Genomic DNA, 16,964 nt, shown 5'->3' with positions numbered 1-16,964 from the left:
CAGCAACTCTCTTGTATCACCAGGAATGTTTTTACAGATCCATAAAATGGCCTACGTGATGTTTTTACAAAAAAAGACACACAAAGACATGAGAATGGGAACGCAGATAAGTAAATGACTGCCACAGCCCACAAATGTGTGGGAAAGCTCTGCAGACAATATGAGCACATAATATGAATGGTAGCATGTGCGTAGTAGCCAAACCAGGAATGAAAACTGCTAGCCTTGCATCCATGATCCAAAAATCCTGAACCACATAATCATGAAGTCCTCAGCAAACAAGCATTGTACGAAGTATGACCAGATAGATGGTCCGATGTAAAGAAAGAGTTCAAACTTGCTCTGACGCACACACACACACACACACACACACAACCTCTGAGGAAAAAACAACCTTGAAATAACTGATACTTATGCTTACCACAACAGCTTCTTCTGAAGCTGACGAGACACTGGAGTCATCAAAGTAGTACCACTCTCCAGAGTCGCAGTTCTGTGCATAGGCAGTGTCTGAAAGAACACACCACCACAATAAACCTCTTTGGTAAAACGACACACAAAGGCACAAATTTGACGGAAATAAACCCTTTCTTGGTAAAATGACACAAAAAGGCACAAATTTGACGGAAATTAACCCCTTCTTGGTAAAATGACACAAAAAGGCACAAATTTGACGGAAATAAACCCTTTATTGGTAAAACGACACACAAAGGCACAAATTTGACGGAAATAAACCCTTTCTTGGTAAAATGACACAAAAAGGCACAAATTTGACGGAAATTAACCCCTTCTTGGTAAAACGACACACAAAGGCACAAATTTGACGGAAATTAACCCCTTCTTGGTAAAACGACACACAAAGGCACAAATTTTGACAGAAGCATACCCCTTTTCCTACGTAAAACGACACAAAGATACAGACTTGAAATAAACCCCTTCTCTTGGGTAAACCAACACACAAAGACACAACAGACTGAGAAATAAACCCCTTCTCTTGGGTAAACCAACACCCAAAGACACAACGGACTTTGAGAAATAAACCCCTTCTCTTGGGTAAACCAACAAACCAACACACAAAGACACAACAGACTTTGAGAAATAAACCCCTTCTCTTGGGTAAACCAACACACAAAGACACAACAGACTTTGAGAAATAAACCCCTTCTCTTGGGTAAACCAACACCCAAAGACACAACAGATTTGACAGGAATAAAACCCTTCTCTTGGGTAAACCAACACCCAAAGACACAACAGACTTGACAGGAATAAACCCCTTCTCTTGGGTAAACCAACACCCAAAGACACAACAGACTGAGAAATAAACCCCTTCTCTTGGGTAAACCAACACACAAAGACACAACAGACTGAGAAATAAACCCCTTCTCTTGGGTAAACCAACACACAAAGACACAACAGACTGAGAAATAAACCCCTTCTCTTGGGTAAACCAACACCCAAAGACACAACAGACTTGACAGGAATAAACCCCTTCTCTTGGGTAAACCAACACATCAAGACACTTAGGCGGGGGGAGAATGAGAGGACTCACAGTGGCCACCTCCCAGCCCCCCATAGTGGTTGGTAACGGCAATCAGGTCGTACATGTTGATGTCGTGGTTCTCAGAGTTCAGGATGTACTTCCGCAGGTCCAGACCCCTGCACACATTGATCACCATGTTGTTAAAACACACACACACACACAAACACAGTCTCTGGCAAAATTCTGTTAAAAAATCCACTTTGATCATAAAACAAATACACTTGCAGACAGAAGAAAGACAAAAAAAACAAACCCTGTCCTGCACGGTAGTGATGCACTCACCCCACCCACCCACACACATGGCCTCTGGCAAAATTCTGCTGAAAAATCGACTTTGTCATAAGTACACCTGCAGACTGACAAAAGATAAAAGCAAAGAGTGACTCTGCACTGTGGTGGCACACTACCCCCCTCCTCCCCCTTCCCTCCTTCCCCCTCCCTCCACCCCCACACACCACCTCTGTCCAAATTCTGTTGAAAAATCCGCTTTGATCATACAAGCAGACAGAAGAAAGGTTTAAAAAAAAAAAAAAGAAAAAAAAAAGGGAAAAATCTGCAATGTTGCGATGTGCTCTCTCCTGCCCCACACAGAAAACAAAAAAAAGACAAACAAAACAAACAAAAAAAAACAATTCAAAAAGGTGGCTCTACACTGCAGCAACGTGCTCCCTCCCCCTTCCCACCCCACCCCGCATCCTGAACACAATATAAAACCCACTCCCACCCATCCTATCCCCACAACTACCCTAACCCCCCCCCCCCCCCCCCTGACCCTCCCACCCACCACACCCCCCAAAAAAAGCCCCCAACCCCCCCCCCCACCCCCATCCCCACCCACCACACCCTAAAAAAAAAGTCCCCAGCTCACCGAGTGGGGAACTCGACAAGGGCGTCGATCTTGTCGCGCCAGTAGCGGTTGTAGGAGAAGCGCTTGAGGTGGATGATGAGGTAGCTGGGCAGGGACCAGAGGTCGAACTTCTTGGTGGCCTGCTGGTGCTTCTGGCACTGGGGGCAGTACCAGGGGTCCTGCTCGCTCAGCTGCTCCGCCTCCGTGAACAGCCGCAGGCAGTCCTCCAGCTGCAGCACCGTGGCCTTCTGGGCATTGCGCTGGCGCACCGTCTGGTGCTGCTCCATGTCCTGGGCAGACAGTTTTCATCAGTCATTCAGTCAGTCATTCAGTCAGTCAATCAGTCAGTCAATCAATCATATCAGTGCTGCATCACGTCCTGGAGCCAACAGTTCCCATCTATCAGTCAATCCATCGACTGGGCACAATAGCCAAGTGGTTAAAGGTTTGGACTTTCTTCTTCTTCTTCTTCTGCGTTCGTGGGCTTCAACTCCCACGTTCACTCGTATATACGCGAGTGGGCTTTTTACGTGTATGACCGTTTTTTTACCCCGCCATGTAGGCAGCCATACTCCGCTTTCGGGGGTGTGCATGTTGGGTATGTTCTTGTTTCCATAACCCACCGAATGCTGACATGGATTACAGAATCTTTAACGTGCGTATCTGATCTTATGCTTGCGTATACACACAAAGGGGGTTCAGGCACTGGCAGGTCTGCACATATGTTGACCTGGGAGATCGTAAAAATCTCCACCCTTTACCCACCAGGCGCCGTCACCATGATTCGAACCCGGGACCCTCAGATCGAAAGTCCAACGCTTTAACCATTCGGCTATGGCGCCCGTCGGTTTGGACTTTCAATCAGAGGGTCCTGGGTTTCAATCTCGGTAAACGGTCACACACGCAAAAGCCCACTCTTGTACATATGAGTGAACATGAGGAGCGGCAGCCCATGAACCAAGATGAAGAAGAAATATCTCTGTAACAGGGGTGGAGATTTTTTCCCCCGATCTCCCAGGTCAACATTATGTGCAGACCTGCTTAATGCCTAAACACCCCTTCGTGTGCATACATGTATACGCAGAGGATCAAATACGCATGTTAACCCCTAGGCTGCCTGCATGACGAGATAACTCGTCATGGCAAGCATGTATGCTTCGCTGCCTGCATGACGAGATAACTCGTCATCGAAATATTCTGACTTTTCCCTGCTTTGCATTCAGTTCGTTGACAAAAATGCTGGTAGCTTTAGCTTGGGGAATCTTTCTGGATTCTATTCATAGCTAGAAACACCATCTGCGTCATAAGGCAGTCCTTTATTTGAACGTTTTGGTTGGGTTACTGGCCGCAGTCTTTGCCTGGCTCCTCTCCTCGCTCGCTCAACAAAATGTCGGACTGACTCCGTGCTCAAGACATGCGCTCGTGGCGAACTAAATCAACCAAGATTACTTTCTTCAGCTAATGCTCAGAAAGAATTGGAGCATTAATTCGAAGGAGAAGACAGTGGTGAACATTTATAGGACGATTTGATAGAAAATAAAGGGAGCAATCAAGAGAGTGGCCAAGATACAACTATCAGTGAGTGTTGCAGGCTGTTCAACTCTAGCAGACGAATTTTTAGCAGGGCACCGTATAAGCTATTTTCTTGGCACTCAGCCAACGCGGTCAGATGAAGTGACGGTGTGAGAGGGGTGAAGAGGAGGGGGGTGGAGACTGAGGGGGCGTGGCCTCACATCCATATTATCACTTGCAGAAGTCACAATGCATCTATTTCTTTTTCAGTTTTTTTATATTGTGGTTGTTCTAGTATGATTTTGTGTGTGCAGATATCCATTTGTCCAGAAAATGATATTTTTGTGCAAATTACCAGACTAATGTTTGTAATGAACAAGTTGAAAATGTGACAAAAAACAAAACACTGATTTCAAAACAACAGCATGTCACTTAAAATGCATAAAATGGGAAAACATCATGTGTTTTGTATTCTTTATTCATTTCCCTTTCATAAAATATATACTTTTATGGGTCTTTCTCCAATAACAAAGAGCACAGAATTTTTTGAAAATTTATACCCGTTTTTTGTGAAAAAACCCTGGCAAATAGATTTCACTTAAATCTTATTTTCCTGGCAGCGAAAGGGTTAAAGATCCTGCTGCCCATGCCATGGAAACAAGAACAAGCACACCCCTGAAAACAGAGTATGGCTGCCTACATGGCAGGGATAAATAAACAAAATGATCAAGTATGTAAAATGTTAAATGTCTGTCTGTGTGTGTATGTGTGCCTGACTAAAATCCGATTGAATGACACAGGAAATGAATGATGAGCTCCCAATGGCAGCCATCATTTGGTTTTACCCAGGTAGGCAGCCTGTTGTTCAAATGACCCCAAGTTTGTCAAGAGCTTAGAGCTTGGTCTCAAACCGAGGATAGGCGCTATGTAAGTATCAATCAACTCAGTAATTAGCTCCAGCCAGAAACGGCGTTTGATTGGCTAGCAGACGGCAGTGGACTATTAGCGAGGCATCTTATCACAGAGCTGCTGCGAAATTTTGGCCAAGAGGAGGAAACAGATAGGCCTGGTTTAATCCTTTACTCTCCAAGCCTCTGTTCTTTAACTTTTCCAGCACACAACTTTCAGTTCAATGACGTTGAGCAAAAAAAAAAAAGAAGCAACCAGCCACCGTGGCGAAGTGGTTAGCGTCGCGGACTGACGGCTGGGAGGACGCGGGTTCGAATCCCAGTGGAGGTGGGTTTTTCGGCCCGTGGCTGGCTCCTACCCAGAGTTGAGTGTGCTGTGGGCTTAAATGGGGAGACTGGGACCACACAGTCCAGTGTCATCCACTTCAAGGATGCGTCTTTGGGTGTGTTGCTCTAAGTACCTGACCAACACTGCAAGTGTCTGTATCTCTCGGGCCTGGTTAACGCCGGGATATCATTATGACAGGAAGCGTAGAGTACAGCCTTGTCATGCAGTCCCAAACCAAAATGGACCTCCATAGCAACATCGTCATCATCATCGTCATCCTCCTCCTCCTTCATCGTCATCAATATAAAACAAAATAGTCTCAAAGTCTGTGGCCTTTCATGCCCTGCTCTCATGGTGACCTCAGTTTTGATACCCCTCCACTTCCGTGCTTGGGGTGAGTCCTGTCAATGTCGTCAGCGTCGGCGGATTCATGGGGGGCTGTTGTTTGAGGGACGTGGTGGCGGTCTCCACTCTGGGAGAGACGCTCACTCAGTCTGGCTCCGCGACTAAGCCATTATTGTCGTTAGTAGGGGGCTTAGTAGGTGGTGTCCTAAGCACATTAAAACAGAACAGGCACCACTGAACACCACCGAAGTGACTCAGCAGCAGTGCAGGGTCTCCTCTGGTGTGTGGCCTCCAGGCGACCTAACACCAATGGCTCCCTGTGGACTGCCGACGCTGGAACTGCGACGGACAAACCCGGGTGTGGCCGTGTATGGGGGAATCTAAATGAGCGGCGTGGGAGTAATGCCACTGAAACGGCGCAGATGATGGGGCAGCAAAAAAAAAAAAAAAAAAAGAAACAAGCACTGTCCCCCCCAATACCCTACCCTCTCCTTCCCATTCCCTTCCCTGCAAAAATCCCTCCCCCTGCCACTTTTGTTGTTCAGCAGGAATTACACATGAGCCATGAAAACTTAGCCTCTTGCTTACAATTAAATGAAAAAAAACCAAGGAGCTGTCAGTTAGCTCTACCCATGTAGGTAGCCTGTTGTGTAAATGACTCCATGTTTGTAAAAGCGCTTAGAACTTGGTCTTCAACCGAGGACAGGCGTTATATACATTACCATATCATAACATAAAAAAAAACAACTTTTCCAAACTTGTATGATGAACCCCGTGAAAGTTCTCTTCTCACCTCTGCCGCCTTCTCATCGTAGAACTTGGTCTTGGCCACAGGGTTCCAGTCCACAGACACGTATGTGTGGGCTGAAGGACAAAGGCACAGGTCACTGTGAATATCAACCAATCCTGCTACAAGGGTAAAACAAAAACAACAGAAAAGACAAAAAACCCACAAAACAACAACAACAAAAAACACAGAAAAAAAGCATACACTATGGGAGTGGAAGCGTAAGTTACTGCTACAACTCCGCTTGCTTTCATTGTAACTTTGTACCGACATGTTCTGAAAGTGTCTTCTAATCCAAAATCTGATTTCCAACCAGAACCGTTAACCAGTTCAGAGCAGTGTAAAACAGGCATATATGCTGTGTATAAAAGAAAGATAATGTTTCAAAAATTGTGGGAGAAAAATCATGAATGGCTGTCCTTTACATCTTTCAATGCCAGTGCTTTTCAGAATATATATGTATACAATTCATATGATGAATAATGCCTGCTGACTTGACATTGTACGACTGGTAGTTACACACCCACAACACCAACACAAATACACACACTCACACACACACACTCATACATACACACAGACATACACAAACACTCACCCACTCACAAACACACACACACGCACACACCAACATCCATCCACCACCATCACCCCACACTCCTGACACACACACCCACCCACCACACCAACACTCAACACCCACACACCCACACCAACACTGAACACCCACACCAACACTCCACACACACACCCAACATACACACACACACACACACACACACACACTCAACACACCCACACCAACACTCAACACACAAACACCCACACAACACTCAACACAAACACCCACACCAACACTCAACACACACACCAGCAATCAACACCAACACACACACCCTCACCAACACTCAACACACACCCACAATAACACTCAAAACACACACACACACACCAACGCTCAACACACACACACACACACCACACCAACACACCCCACACTCAACACACCCCCACACCAACACTTAACACACACACACACCAACACTCAACACACACACACACACCAACACTCAACACACACACACACACGAACACTCAACACACCCACACTCAACACACACCCCCTCACACCAACACTCAACACACACACACACACCAACACTCAACACACACAGACACACCAACACTCAACACACACACAACAACACTCAACACACAACCCCACACCAACACTCAACACACACACAACCCCACACCAACACTCAACAATACACACACACACACCCCCCCCAACACTCAACACACACACCCCCACACCAACACTTAACACACACACCTCCACACCAACACTCAACACACACACAAGAAAAACAGCCTCACCGTTCAGCGCCAGTGGCTTCCCGTTATCCTGCAGCTCCGGCATGTTGTCGGAGCTGCCATAGGAGTTGACGTAGGAGAGGGTGAAGATCCTCCTCCCCTTCTCCCCCTTCCCTCCACCACTCTCCTGCTGCTGCGTCCCCTCCTTCTTGGCGGCAGTGCCTGTCTCCTCCGGCTGCGGCCCGTTGGTCTCCATCGTTTTGCTCGACGTGGAGGCGGAGGCAGAGGTGGAAGCAGAAGTGGAGGTGGAGGTGGGGGAGGTGGAGGTGGAGGGCTCTCCCTCATTCTTCCCCTCCCCGTCTCCCCCTGCACTCTCCGTCTCCATCTTCAAGTCTGTTCAGAAGGGAGAGACACTGTCAGTTCTTTATAATAATCGTAATAACGATAACGACAAATACTTATGTCACATTCAATCCAGAAACCTGCCCAAGGTAGCTTCAGGAGTAAAAACACATATCACACATATGATATATAACATAGATAACATCTGATATTGTACATGACACATTACATCACTGTTGTAGCACATTCACACCAAAATGTACCTGGCAAACAAATTGTATTACTGACACACTGTAATACAGGTAATCAATGCTTATGTGTTGTCCAATTTTGGCGTTCATATTCTCATGTTTATGTGCTTATGTGCTTAATTTACTCATTTTCTTCCCATTCTCAAAGCCAGATGATTGTGTTGGACTTCTAATCCAGTGTTCACCAGTAATCAGAGTTCAAGGTCCGGTTTCGGCATGGTGTTGTGTCCTTGTGAAAGGCACTTTTCTCCGATTTTCCTTACTCCACCCGGGTAGTGAGTGGGAACCTGACTTCAGGGAGGATAGAGCTCCACCTTCCTATGCTGAGCTCTAGACACAGTGGATATGGATTCACTCCCCTCCTCCCCCACCCCCCAATGGCCGTAAAAGGCTTTAACCTTTTTATCCTTGGGTGGACCAGACAAAAATCAACTGACTGCAGTGACAGCAGTCCACCCCCCCCCCTACCCCCTGCCCCCTCCACAACCCCCCCATGGGAGAGCACTCAACTCACCACTGGTGCTCTGACCCTCCCCCACCTCCCCGCTGTGCTGTGCGGAGGTGCGAGTGCTGGAGGACTGCTGGCCAGTGGTGGTGCTGGTAGTGGTGGTGCTGCTGCTAGTGCCTTCCTCCGGCGCCTTGTCCTCCTCCGCCTCCTTCTTCTCCGTCTTCCACCACGCCTCTCCTGGCTGCGGGGCCTGCACGTAGCGTCTGTTACACACACACACACACACACACACATGGAAAACAGCTGCTGTCATTCTGTCAGTGAAGTGCCATAACGAAGGGTCATGAATCACTGTGGAATCAACTTTCATAAATCTCTGAGGCACAAAGTCTTTTCTTCTGTACCACATCTTGCAGTTTGCTACAGATAAACTTATATTTGTCGGCTGTATTTTGTTTCAAGAAATCTCTTTGTTCAAACATATCTACAGCATTAACACTGATGGATTCAACACTAAAACATTTACTCTGATTTTACATCTCTTCATTAATACAAACAGAATGATTAAAAATGAACAAACAAACAAACAAAAACAAAAAAAGCACCTCTTCACGAAAACAAGGAGTAAGACTGAATGTTTACTGTAATTTTGATCAGGCAGTCAACATGACAACATTCTGTCAATGAAATCCAAAAACAACTTCTAGCCACAGGCCTTCCATGGATGACTGAACGGAACGCATTGACAAACTGTGGAGTGGTGGCCTAGTGGTAACATGTCCATCTAGGCAGTGAGAAAATCGGAGCATTCGGGACTGAATCCCACACTTGTGAGATTCTTCTCCCTTCCACACGACCTAAAGAGGTGGTGTGGTCTCACTGTCATTCAGAATTATAAACCAAGATCCCATGTGTAGCATGCACTTGGCAAAACTTAGTAGTAAAATCCCTCTAATATATATGTGTGTGTGTGTGTGTGTGTGTGTGTGTAAAGGCAGCTGTCAGTCTGTACTACCCAGGTACACAGTCTGTTGTGCAACTTTGTAAAGCACTTAGTCAGCCGGCATATAAGTATCCGTATCAATCAATGATGTTTGTAAAGCGCTTAGAGCTTGGACAAGCATTACGTAAGTATCCATACCAATCAATGTAAAGCACTTAGAGCTCAGCTAGGCACTACATAAAAAAATCTTTATCGATAAATCATGTTCGCAAAGCACTAAAAGCTCGAACAGGAACTACATAAGCATCCATGTCACTCTAAAAATAAACTCACGCCATGCGGGCCAGGATGAGGTTGTAGAGAGCATCATAGGTGCAGCCCCGCGGCACAGGCACGACCAGGGGCTGGCCAAACAGCTGGGTACTGGCGATGTAGCTGGAGGGCTGCCGTCTCCTGAAACCAGCACACACACACACACACCTCACAGTGCTGCACACATCACCCTGTCTCCCATCCAGCATCATTCTTTTCCTCCCTAGCAGAGGTCTACAAAGAACATATCGTCTTTTGCTGCTGTGGTCTGTCATCATTGACTGTCATTGCTTTTGTAATTTAAGAGAGGTTTGTCCACAAATGGTTTTACCCACAAAAGGTTTTACACAGTCTCATCCACAAATTGTTTATTCTACAAATTGTTGGATCCACAAAAAGTCTTATCCATAAATGGTAAATTCAACTACAAAATGTTCATCCACAAATGGTTCTATTCACACACACCCTACCACCTAATGAACAGCGGTGTTTTTTGTTTGTTTTTGTTTTTTCATCAAGCATACTAGATATTAATTGAATAAAAGGCAATATTAAAAAAGTACTAACATAAATTCCATGTTATGAAACTTGAGAAAAACATATACAATAACAAAATAATAATAATAATAAATAAAACAATCTCAGTGGAAATTCCTCATTATGAAAGGTAAAATGCTGTTATCTGATACCATTTTTAATCTTTTTTATTAGAGCACTTGCCCCCAGTCAAAAGAAATATCTAAACAGCAAAGTTCAGCAATATAATCTGGCATGACATACGTTTATATGTGTGTGTAGGTGTATGTGAGTGTGTGTGTGAGAGAGAGAGAGACAGAGAGAGAGAGAGAGAGAGAAAGAGAGAGAGAGAGAATATCAACAAATGAGAGCACAAACGGAAACACAAAGTAAAGAATACTTTCTTTCCACCTGAAGAAGTACACATGAGTGGGAAGAAGGCCACAGAAAGCAGTTTACAGAATGTACATGAATGCAGTTTTCACACACAGGTACTCACTTCAAATGCCTGAAGTAAATGGGAACAAGGAAAGGTTCCTCCTCTTCAGGCTGCCTCACTGGCACTTCATATCTGAAAGGCAACACACACACACACACACACACACACACACACACACACACACACACACACATGCACACACACAGAGAAAATTATCAAGCAAAGTAATCATTGCAAAGTCCAAAACATTCAAATAATAATCCATTATTTCTAGAGTCCCACATTCAGTTTCAAGGAAGCCTCAACAGAGGCAAACAAGAAAAGACAAGACTTGTTTCAGGAAACCCTGTGGAGGTACATGAAAACACTATCATTCATACACACATACACACACAACCAAGTCGCTCCAGACAAAACCAACCAACTCAAACTTACATAAAAATGTCGTCTCTGTCCAGAATGTGGTTAAGGCCCTCGTCAAAGCTGAACACTTTGTGGAACCGGTGGTTGTAGACGTCAGTGACCACCATCTGAAAGCACAGTTAAGACAGTCGGCATCCAAGACAGAAACAAGATGGACTGATTGGTATGGCTACCTATATCGGTCCTATCCTCAGTCAGAGACGATGCTCTGAGCGCTTTACAAACATGTGGTCATTTGCACAACAGGATACCATCCTGGAGAGAGCTGACTAAGAGCTGCCTTTATTTTGTATTTTGTATTTCTTTTCATCACAACAGATTTCTCTGTGTGAAATTCAGGCTGCTCTCCCCAGGGAGAGCGCGTCGCTATACTACAGCGCCAGCCTTTTTTTTTTTCCTGCGTGCAGTTTTATTTGTTTTTCCTATCGAAGTGGATTTTCCTACAGAATTTTGCTAGGAACAGCCCTTTTGTTGCCGCAGGTTCTTTTACGTGCGCTAAGTGCATGCTGCAAATGGAACCTCGGTTTATCATCTCATCCGAAAGACTAGCGTCCAGACCACCACTCAAGGTCTAGTGGAGGGGGAGAAAATATCGGCGGCTGAGCCGTGATTCGAACCAGCGCGCTCAGATTCTCTCGCTTCCTAGGTGGACGCGTTACCTCTAGGTCATCACTCCACCATAAAAATGGTCATTGGTCGCTCCAAATTTTTTCCTGTTGTCATTCAGTAAGGCTTCAATTGCACTCACACAGACACATGTACGCACAAATACACACACATAATGTATGTGTACTAGAGGCAAGGTCTTCAAAACCCACATGTGATTCCTATTTCATCAAGCACAGGAAAACAAAAATTAGAAATTTTCTATTAAAAAAAAAAAGAAAAGAAAAAGACATAGTATATAATCCTGCAACATGTCATCTTTCATGTAGTGACTTTGACTTTTGGCCTCTTACCTTGACATTTGAAATCAATTTGTTTCAGCCTGTGTAATGTTTTGAAGAAGATTGTAAACAAGACCTGTAATTCTTCCATGCCAACACACTGTTTCCTTTCCCCCCCCCCCTTATATCATGTTGTGACTTTGACTGACCTTTAACACTGAATCTCAACTGGAATCATACTGTTACGATGGTCAGCCATCATACCAAGCTTGATGAAAATCGGATGGAAGACATGAGCTCTATTGAATATTTTCCATTCTGCCAAAAATGACATTGGTCTTTGACCGCTCACCCTGCTTGCTATATCATAATGAAGGCGATGACTGGAAGGCCTTATTAATATCTATCAACCTACCAAGCTTGGTTCCTATACAGCTTGCAGTTGTGGAGAAAATGACAATGTAAAAGTTGACCATGGGCACACATGCACTAGCACAAATACATACATACATTTGTTGCTCACTTCTGTTAAACCACTTGCACATTTTTATCCCTCGAACTTACGTGGAACCAACATACATTAAAACATATTGAACTTTTTTTTTTTTAAAGATAGAGAGAATGAGACAGTGAGTGATGTAATGTGCATGCATGCATGTGTGTGTGCATGTGTATGTGTATGTGTGTGTGTGAAATGCCTGTATGTGTGCATGTACATTTATATGCATGCAAGAATGTCTGTGTTTATCCGTGTGAATGAGACAGACACATAGAGGAACAGTGGAAGCCAGACAGACAGAGAACAACAGCTACACATGTTATCTACCCTTTCTGGTGGCGTGTTGACATAGTGACTGAGGGAGGTACACAGGTCCCGAACACAGCCCCCTTTCGGCACCGTCACCTTGTACTGCACACAGCACACCACCACATATATACAAGTCTGTATATGCATATTTCTTTATTACATTTTTTCCTGTCTGCGAGTGTATTTGCTTTTTTAAATCAAGGCGGTTCTTTTAAATCTTTTTCTTTTACCGAATTTTTCCAGCGACAACTGTTTTGTTGTCTCCGTGGGTTCCTTCACATGTGTGAAGACAGATGAAAGAAGTACCTTACCCGCGCAGGATTTGCCATTGGAGACAACAGCATTCAGTGCAGTGTCAACCATATTTTTGTTCTTTTTTTCTGTCTGCAAGGGTATTTGTTTTTTCTAAATCAGTGATTTCTTTTTTTCATATACAGAATTTTGATAGCGACAACTCTCGTCGTCGCAATGGGTTCTTTCACATGTGCTGCAATGCCGGCTTTGCCATTAGAAATGATAGCACTCAGCGCAGTAACACACTCCTTTTCTGTCTATCTGCAAGTGTATTTGTTTTTATCATCAGTGTTTTTTGTTGTTTGTTGTTGTTGTTCAGATATTTGCCAACAACAACTGTTTTGACATCGACATGAGTTCTTTCATGCTTGCAATCATGGATGAGAGAATTATCCTATCCGCACAGGTTTTGCTGTCAGTGGCGACATCATCACCCATACCTTTTATTCTTTTTTTTTCTGTCTACAAATACCAAATATCCAAGTAGATGTTTGTTCTTAAAGAGTTTTTCCCAGCGACAAACACCTCTCTCATCACCGTGGGTTCTTTCACCTGCGTGAACACATGAGGAGAGAGAGAAAAAAAAGAAAAAGAAAAAAAGGCCCCTACCTGCACAGGCTTGGCCGTGGGTGACGCCATCACCCAGAACACCTCTAGCTGGCGCTCCTTCTTCACCGGCATGGGCAGCGAGAGGTAGCAGAAGGGGTCGAAGGTGACGGAGATCTTGTGGCAGTCGGGGCACTCCACGGTGGACTTGAGGAGGCCGTGGAAGGTGTCCACAATGATGGAGTCGTTGCGCTTCTTGTAGTTCTCCCATGCCTCCCTCGCCACCAGCTGTGGAATAACGATAACGATTTTTAATGATGATGATTTCTTTTATTCAGATGAAGGCCAAAGGCCCTTACTGAAGAGGGGCACCATCAAAGAAGGATAAACAGAATTAACATGACACACGATGAATCCACAATACAAGCCAACCAAAAATAGCTAACACAAATGTTCAAGAACATTCATGACGCAACATTTTGCAATCTCTTCAATGATTCATAAAAATAAATAGCCAAATTACACAGAGTAGACTCGTGTCTTGACAACATGAGCAAATTAAACCTAAAGTTAGATGGATCTTTGTAATATTTTGGTTGAATTCGTTTTTGCCTGAGGTCACTCAAGGCACAGGAACATAACACAAAATGTAGCTTGTCTTCCTTACCCAGGTTACATAAACGACAAGCATACACAGGTTCCCTTAAAGTACTGTATCTGAAACAATAAGAAGCAATATAAGAAACACCAAATCTAAATTTCGTCAATGCACATTTTAGATATCTGTTCAATACCAACACAACGTGATGTGGGAAAGAGAGAGAGACACACTAACATACAGCGTCTGACACTTGGCAGTTTCTGTTTCAGTTTCATGGAGGTGTCAAAGCATGTGCACTGATCCACATATATCCCTGAATACAAGTTAGGCAGATAGACTGGTAAATAGGTAGGTACGCAGGTACATAACTAAAAGCATTCCCAAAGTGGTATGTGAGGCATTTGATTGTTTCTTGTCATTTCTATATCTCTGCACGTGTTTGCATGTGGTGCTGTGAATATGCAACTTATGCATGGAAATTTTTTACACACCCTGCAATCATAAAGTTAATTCATTCATTCATTTTAACAGGAAGTACAACAGTATCGTCCCTGGCATACACAAGTTCCAGTTCACCATCCCTCTATTTTTCTAAGCAAAAGTACAATGGGCGCAATGGCCGAGTGGCTGAAGTTTTGGACTTTCTATCTGGGGTTCCAGGGTTCAAATCTTGGTAACGGGCGCCTGGTGGGTAAAGGGTGGAGATTTTTCCTTTCTCCCAGGTCCAACATATGTGCAGACCTGCTTATGCCTGAACCAACTTTGCATGTATAAGCAAGCAAAAGATCAAACACACACTAACGAACCTGTAATCCATGTCGGTGTTCGGTGGGTTATGGAAACAAGAGCATACCCAGCATGTACACCCTGAAAACGGTGTATGGCTACCTACATGGCGGGGTAAAAATGGTCATACACATAAAAGCCCACTCATGTACATACAAGCGAACTTGGGAATTGCAGCCCATGAACAAAGAAGAAGAAGAAGAAGCACAAGTACAACAGCATCGCCCCTGGCATACTCAAGTTCCAGTTTCTTCTTCTTCTTCTTCGTTCATGGGCTGCAACTCCCACATTCACTCATATGCACACAAGTGGGCTTTTACATGTATGACTGTTTTTACCCCGCCATGTAGACAGCCATATTCCGTTTTCGGAGGTGTGCATGCTGGGTATGTTCTTGTTTCCATAACCCACTGAACACCTTCAACACGCGTTTTTGATCTGCTGCTTGCGTACACACATGAAGGGGGTTCAGGCACAAAGCAGGCCTGTACATATTTTGACCTGGGAGATCAGAAACATCTCCAACCTTTACCCACCAGATGCCTTTACCAAGATTCAAACCCAGGACCCTCAGATTGAAAGTCCAAAGCTTTATCCACTTGGCTATTGCACCCATCAAGTTCCTGTTTAACCATCCCTCCGTTCGTTAAGGCACAGGTACGTACAGCGTCCTCCCTGCCCGAGGCGTCCTTCAGCTCAATGTAGGGCTTCTTGCGGATGCGGTTGAGGTCCTCGTGCAGGCCGTCCAGCAGGAAGGCCATCAGCTCCTGCGAGTCCTGCTGCTGGTAGCCAGAGAACTGTGGGGCGAAGCGACCCACCGCCACCTGCACACCCACACACACACGCCCACACACACACACACACAATCACACACACACGCAACCAAACACACTTGCACACACACACACACACACACAATCACACGACCAAACACATGGCCACAGACACACACACACACACACACAAACAGTCCCTCACATTACCAATACTGGCTTTACATGGTAAAGGTGCCCCCCAAAATGGAGTAAAGCTTCCTCTAAATAAGCTCTTAGCTTGTCGTTGCTCTGCTGTTTACATGTAGATGTTGTTGTTTTTTTAATCAAAATTAGTTTAAATCATAGGCAGGGTTAAAAGCTGGCCAAACATATAAAAGTCAACACTCAAAGATACCAGTGACATGTGGAAGAAGCATTCCACAAATAAAAATAAATCAAATAACATGAAAACTCCACCACCAGCTACCTTACAAATACAAATGGACGAATTAAACACACACACACACACACACATCAAAAACACACTAATCTAGCCTAAAACTGTCTTCTCCATCACTCAGAAATCACTTTCAAAAAACCTCTCCACAAGCAAAAAAGCCAGGACCCTTCCCTGGGACCCAACTGCACGCCCCCACCCCCCACTCCGCTCCTCACACTACTACGCCAGACCTTTAACCAAGTAGAAGAATCCCTGGCTGCAGTGGCGGCAGCAGTACTGACCTTGAAGTTTCTGGGCACGGTGTAGTTGCGCATGCCGGACCACATCTCGCGGATGAGCTCGGCGAAGGAGATGGCGATCTCGCCCCTCATGCCCAGGGGGTTCTCCTTGTTCAGCTCCTTCTCCCACTGGCCGCTCAGCATGTAGCTGGTCAGCCCCGGCACATTGCTCATGCACTGTGTCACCACAACACACGCAACACATCACAGATTGATAAACACGTTGCTAATGCACTGCATCACCACGACACACACAACATGTCACAGATTGATAAACACGTTGCTCATGCA

General features: G+C 44.9%; 1 protein-coding gene across 1 annotated transcript in view; it reads right to left on the bottom strand.

The window, feature by feature from the left end:
- The window catches only part of LOC143299924 (ubiquitin carboxyl-terminal hydrolase 4-like), a 35,435-nt gene that overhangs the window by 7,282 nt on the left and 11,189 nt on the right, over positions 1-16,964 (bottom strand). Inside the window, exons 9-21 of the mRNA XM_076613460.1 lie at positions 16,677-16,850; positions 15,846-16,004; positions 13,857-14,081; positions 12,972-13,055; positions 11,271-11,365; positions 10,896-10,967; positions 9,902-10,021; positions 8,692-8,888; positions 7,648-7,977; positions 6,274-6,344; positions 2,409-2,677; positions 1,550-1,656; positions 422-510 (exon numbers count right to left, since the gene is read on the bottom strand). Coding sequence (XP_076469575.1) covers positions 422-510; positions 1,550-1,656; positions 2,409-2,677; positions 6,274-6,344; positions 7,648-7,977; positions 8,692-8,888; positions 9,902-10,021; positions 10,896-10,967; positions 11,271-11,365; positions 12,972-13,055; positions 13,857-14,081; positions 15,846-16,004; positions 16,677-16,850 — 1,992 coding nt within the window. The remainder of the gene's footprint in view (positions 1-421; positions 511-1,549; positions 1,657-2,408; positions 2,678-6,273; positions 6,345-7,647; positions 7,978-8,691; positions 8,889-9,901; positions 10,022-10,895; positions 10,968-11,270; positions 11,366-12,971; positions 13,056-13,856; positions 14,082-15,845; positions 16,005-16,676; positions 16,851-16,964) is intronic.

Source organism: Babylonia areolata, chromosome 25 (assembly GCF_041734735.1).
Source record: "Babylonia areolata isolate BAREFJ2019XMU chromosome 25, ASM4173473v1, whole genome shotgun sequence".
NCBI lineage: Eukaryota > Metazoa > Mollusca > Gastropoda > Neogastropoda > Buccinidae > Babylonia > Babylonia areolata.
Note: the sequence above shows the minus strand (reverse complement) of the source record. Positions and strands in the feature narration are given on the sequence as shown.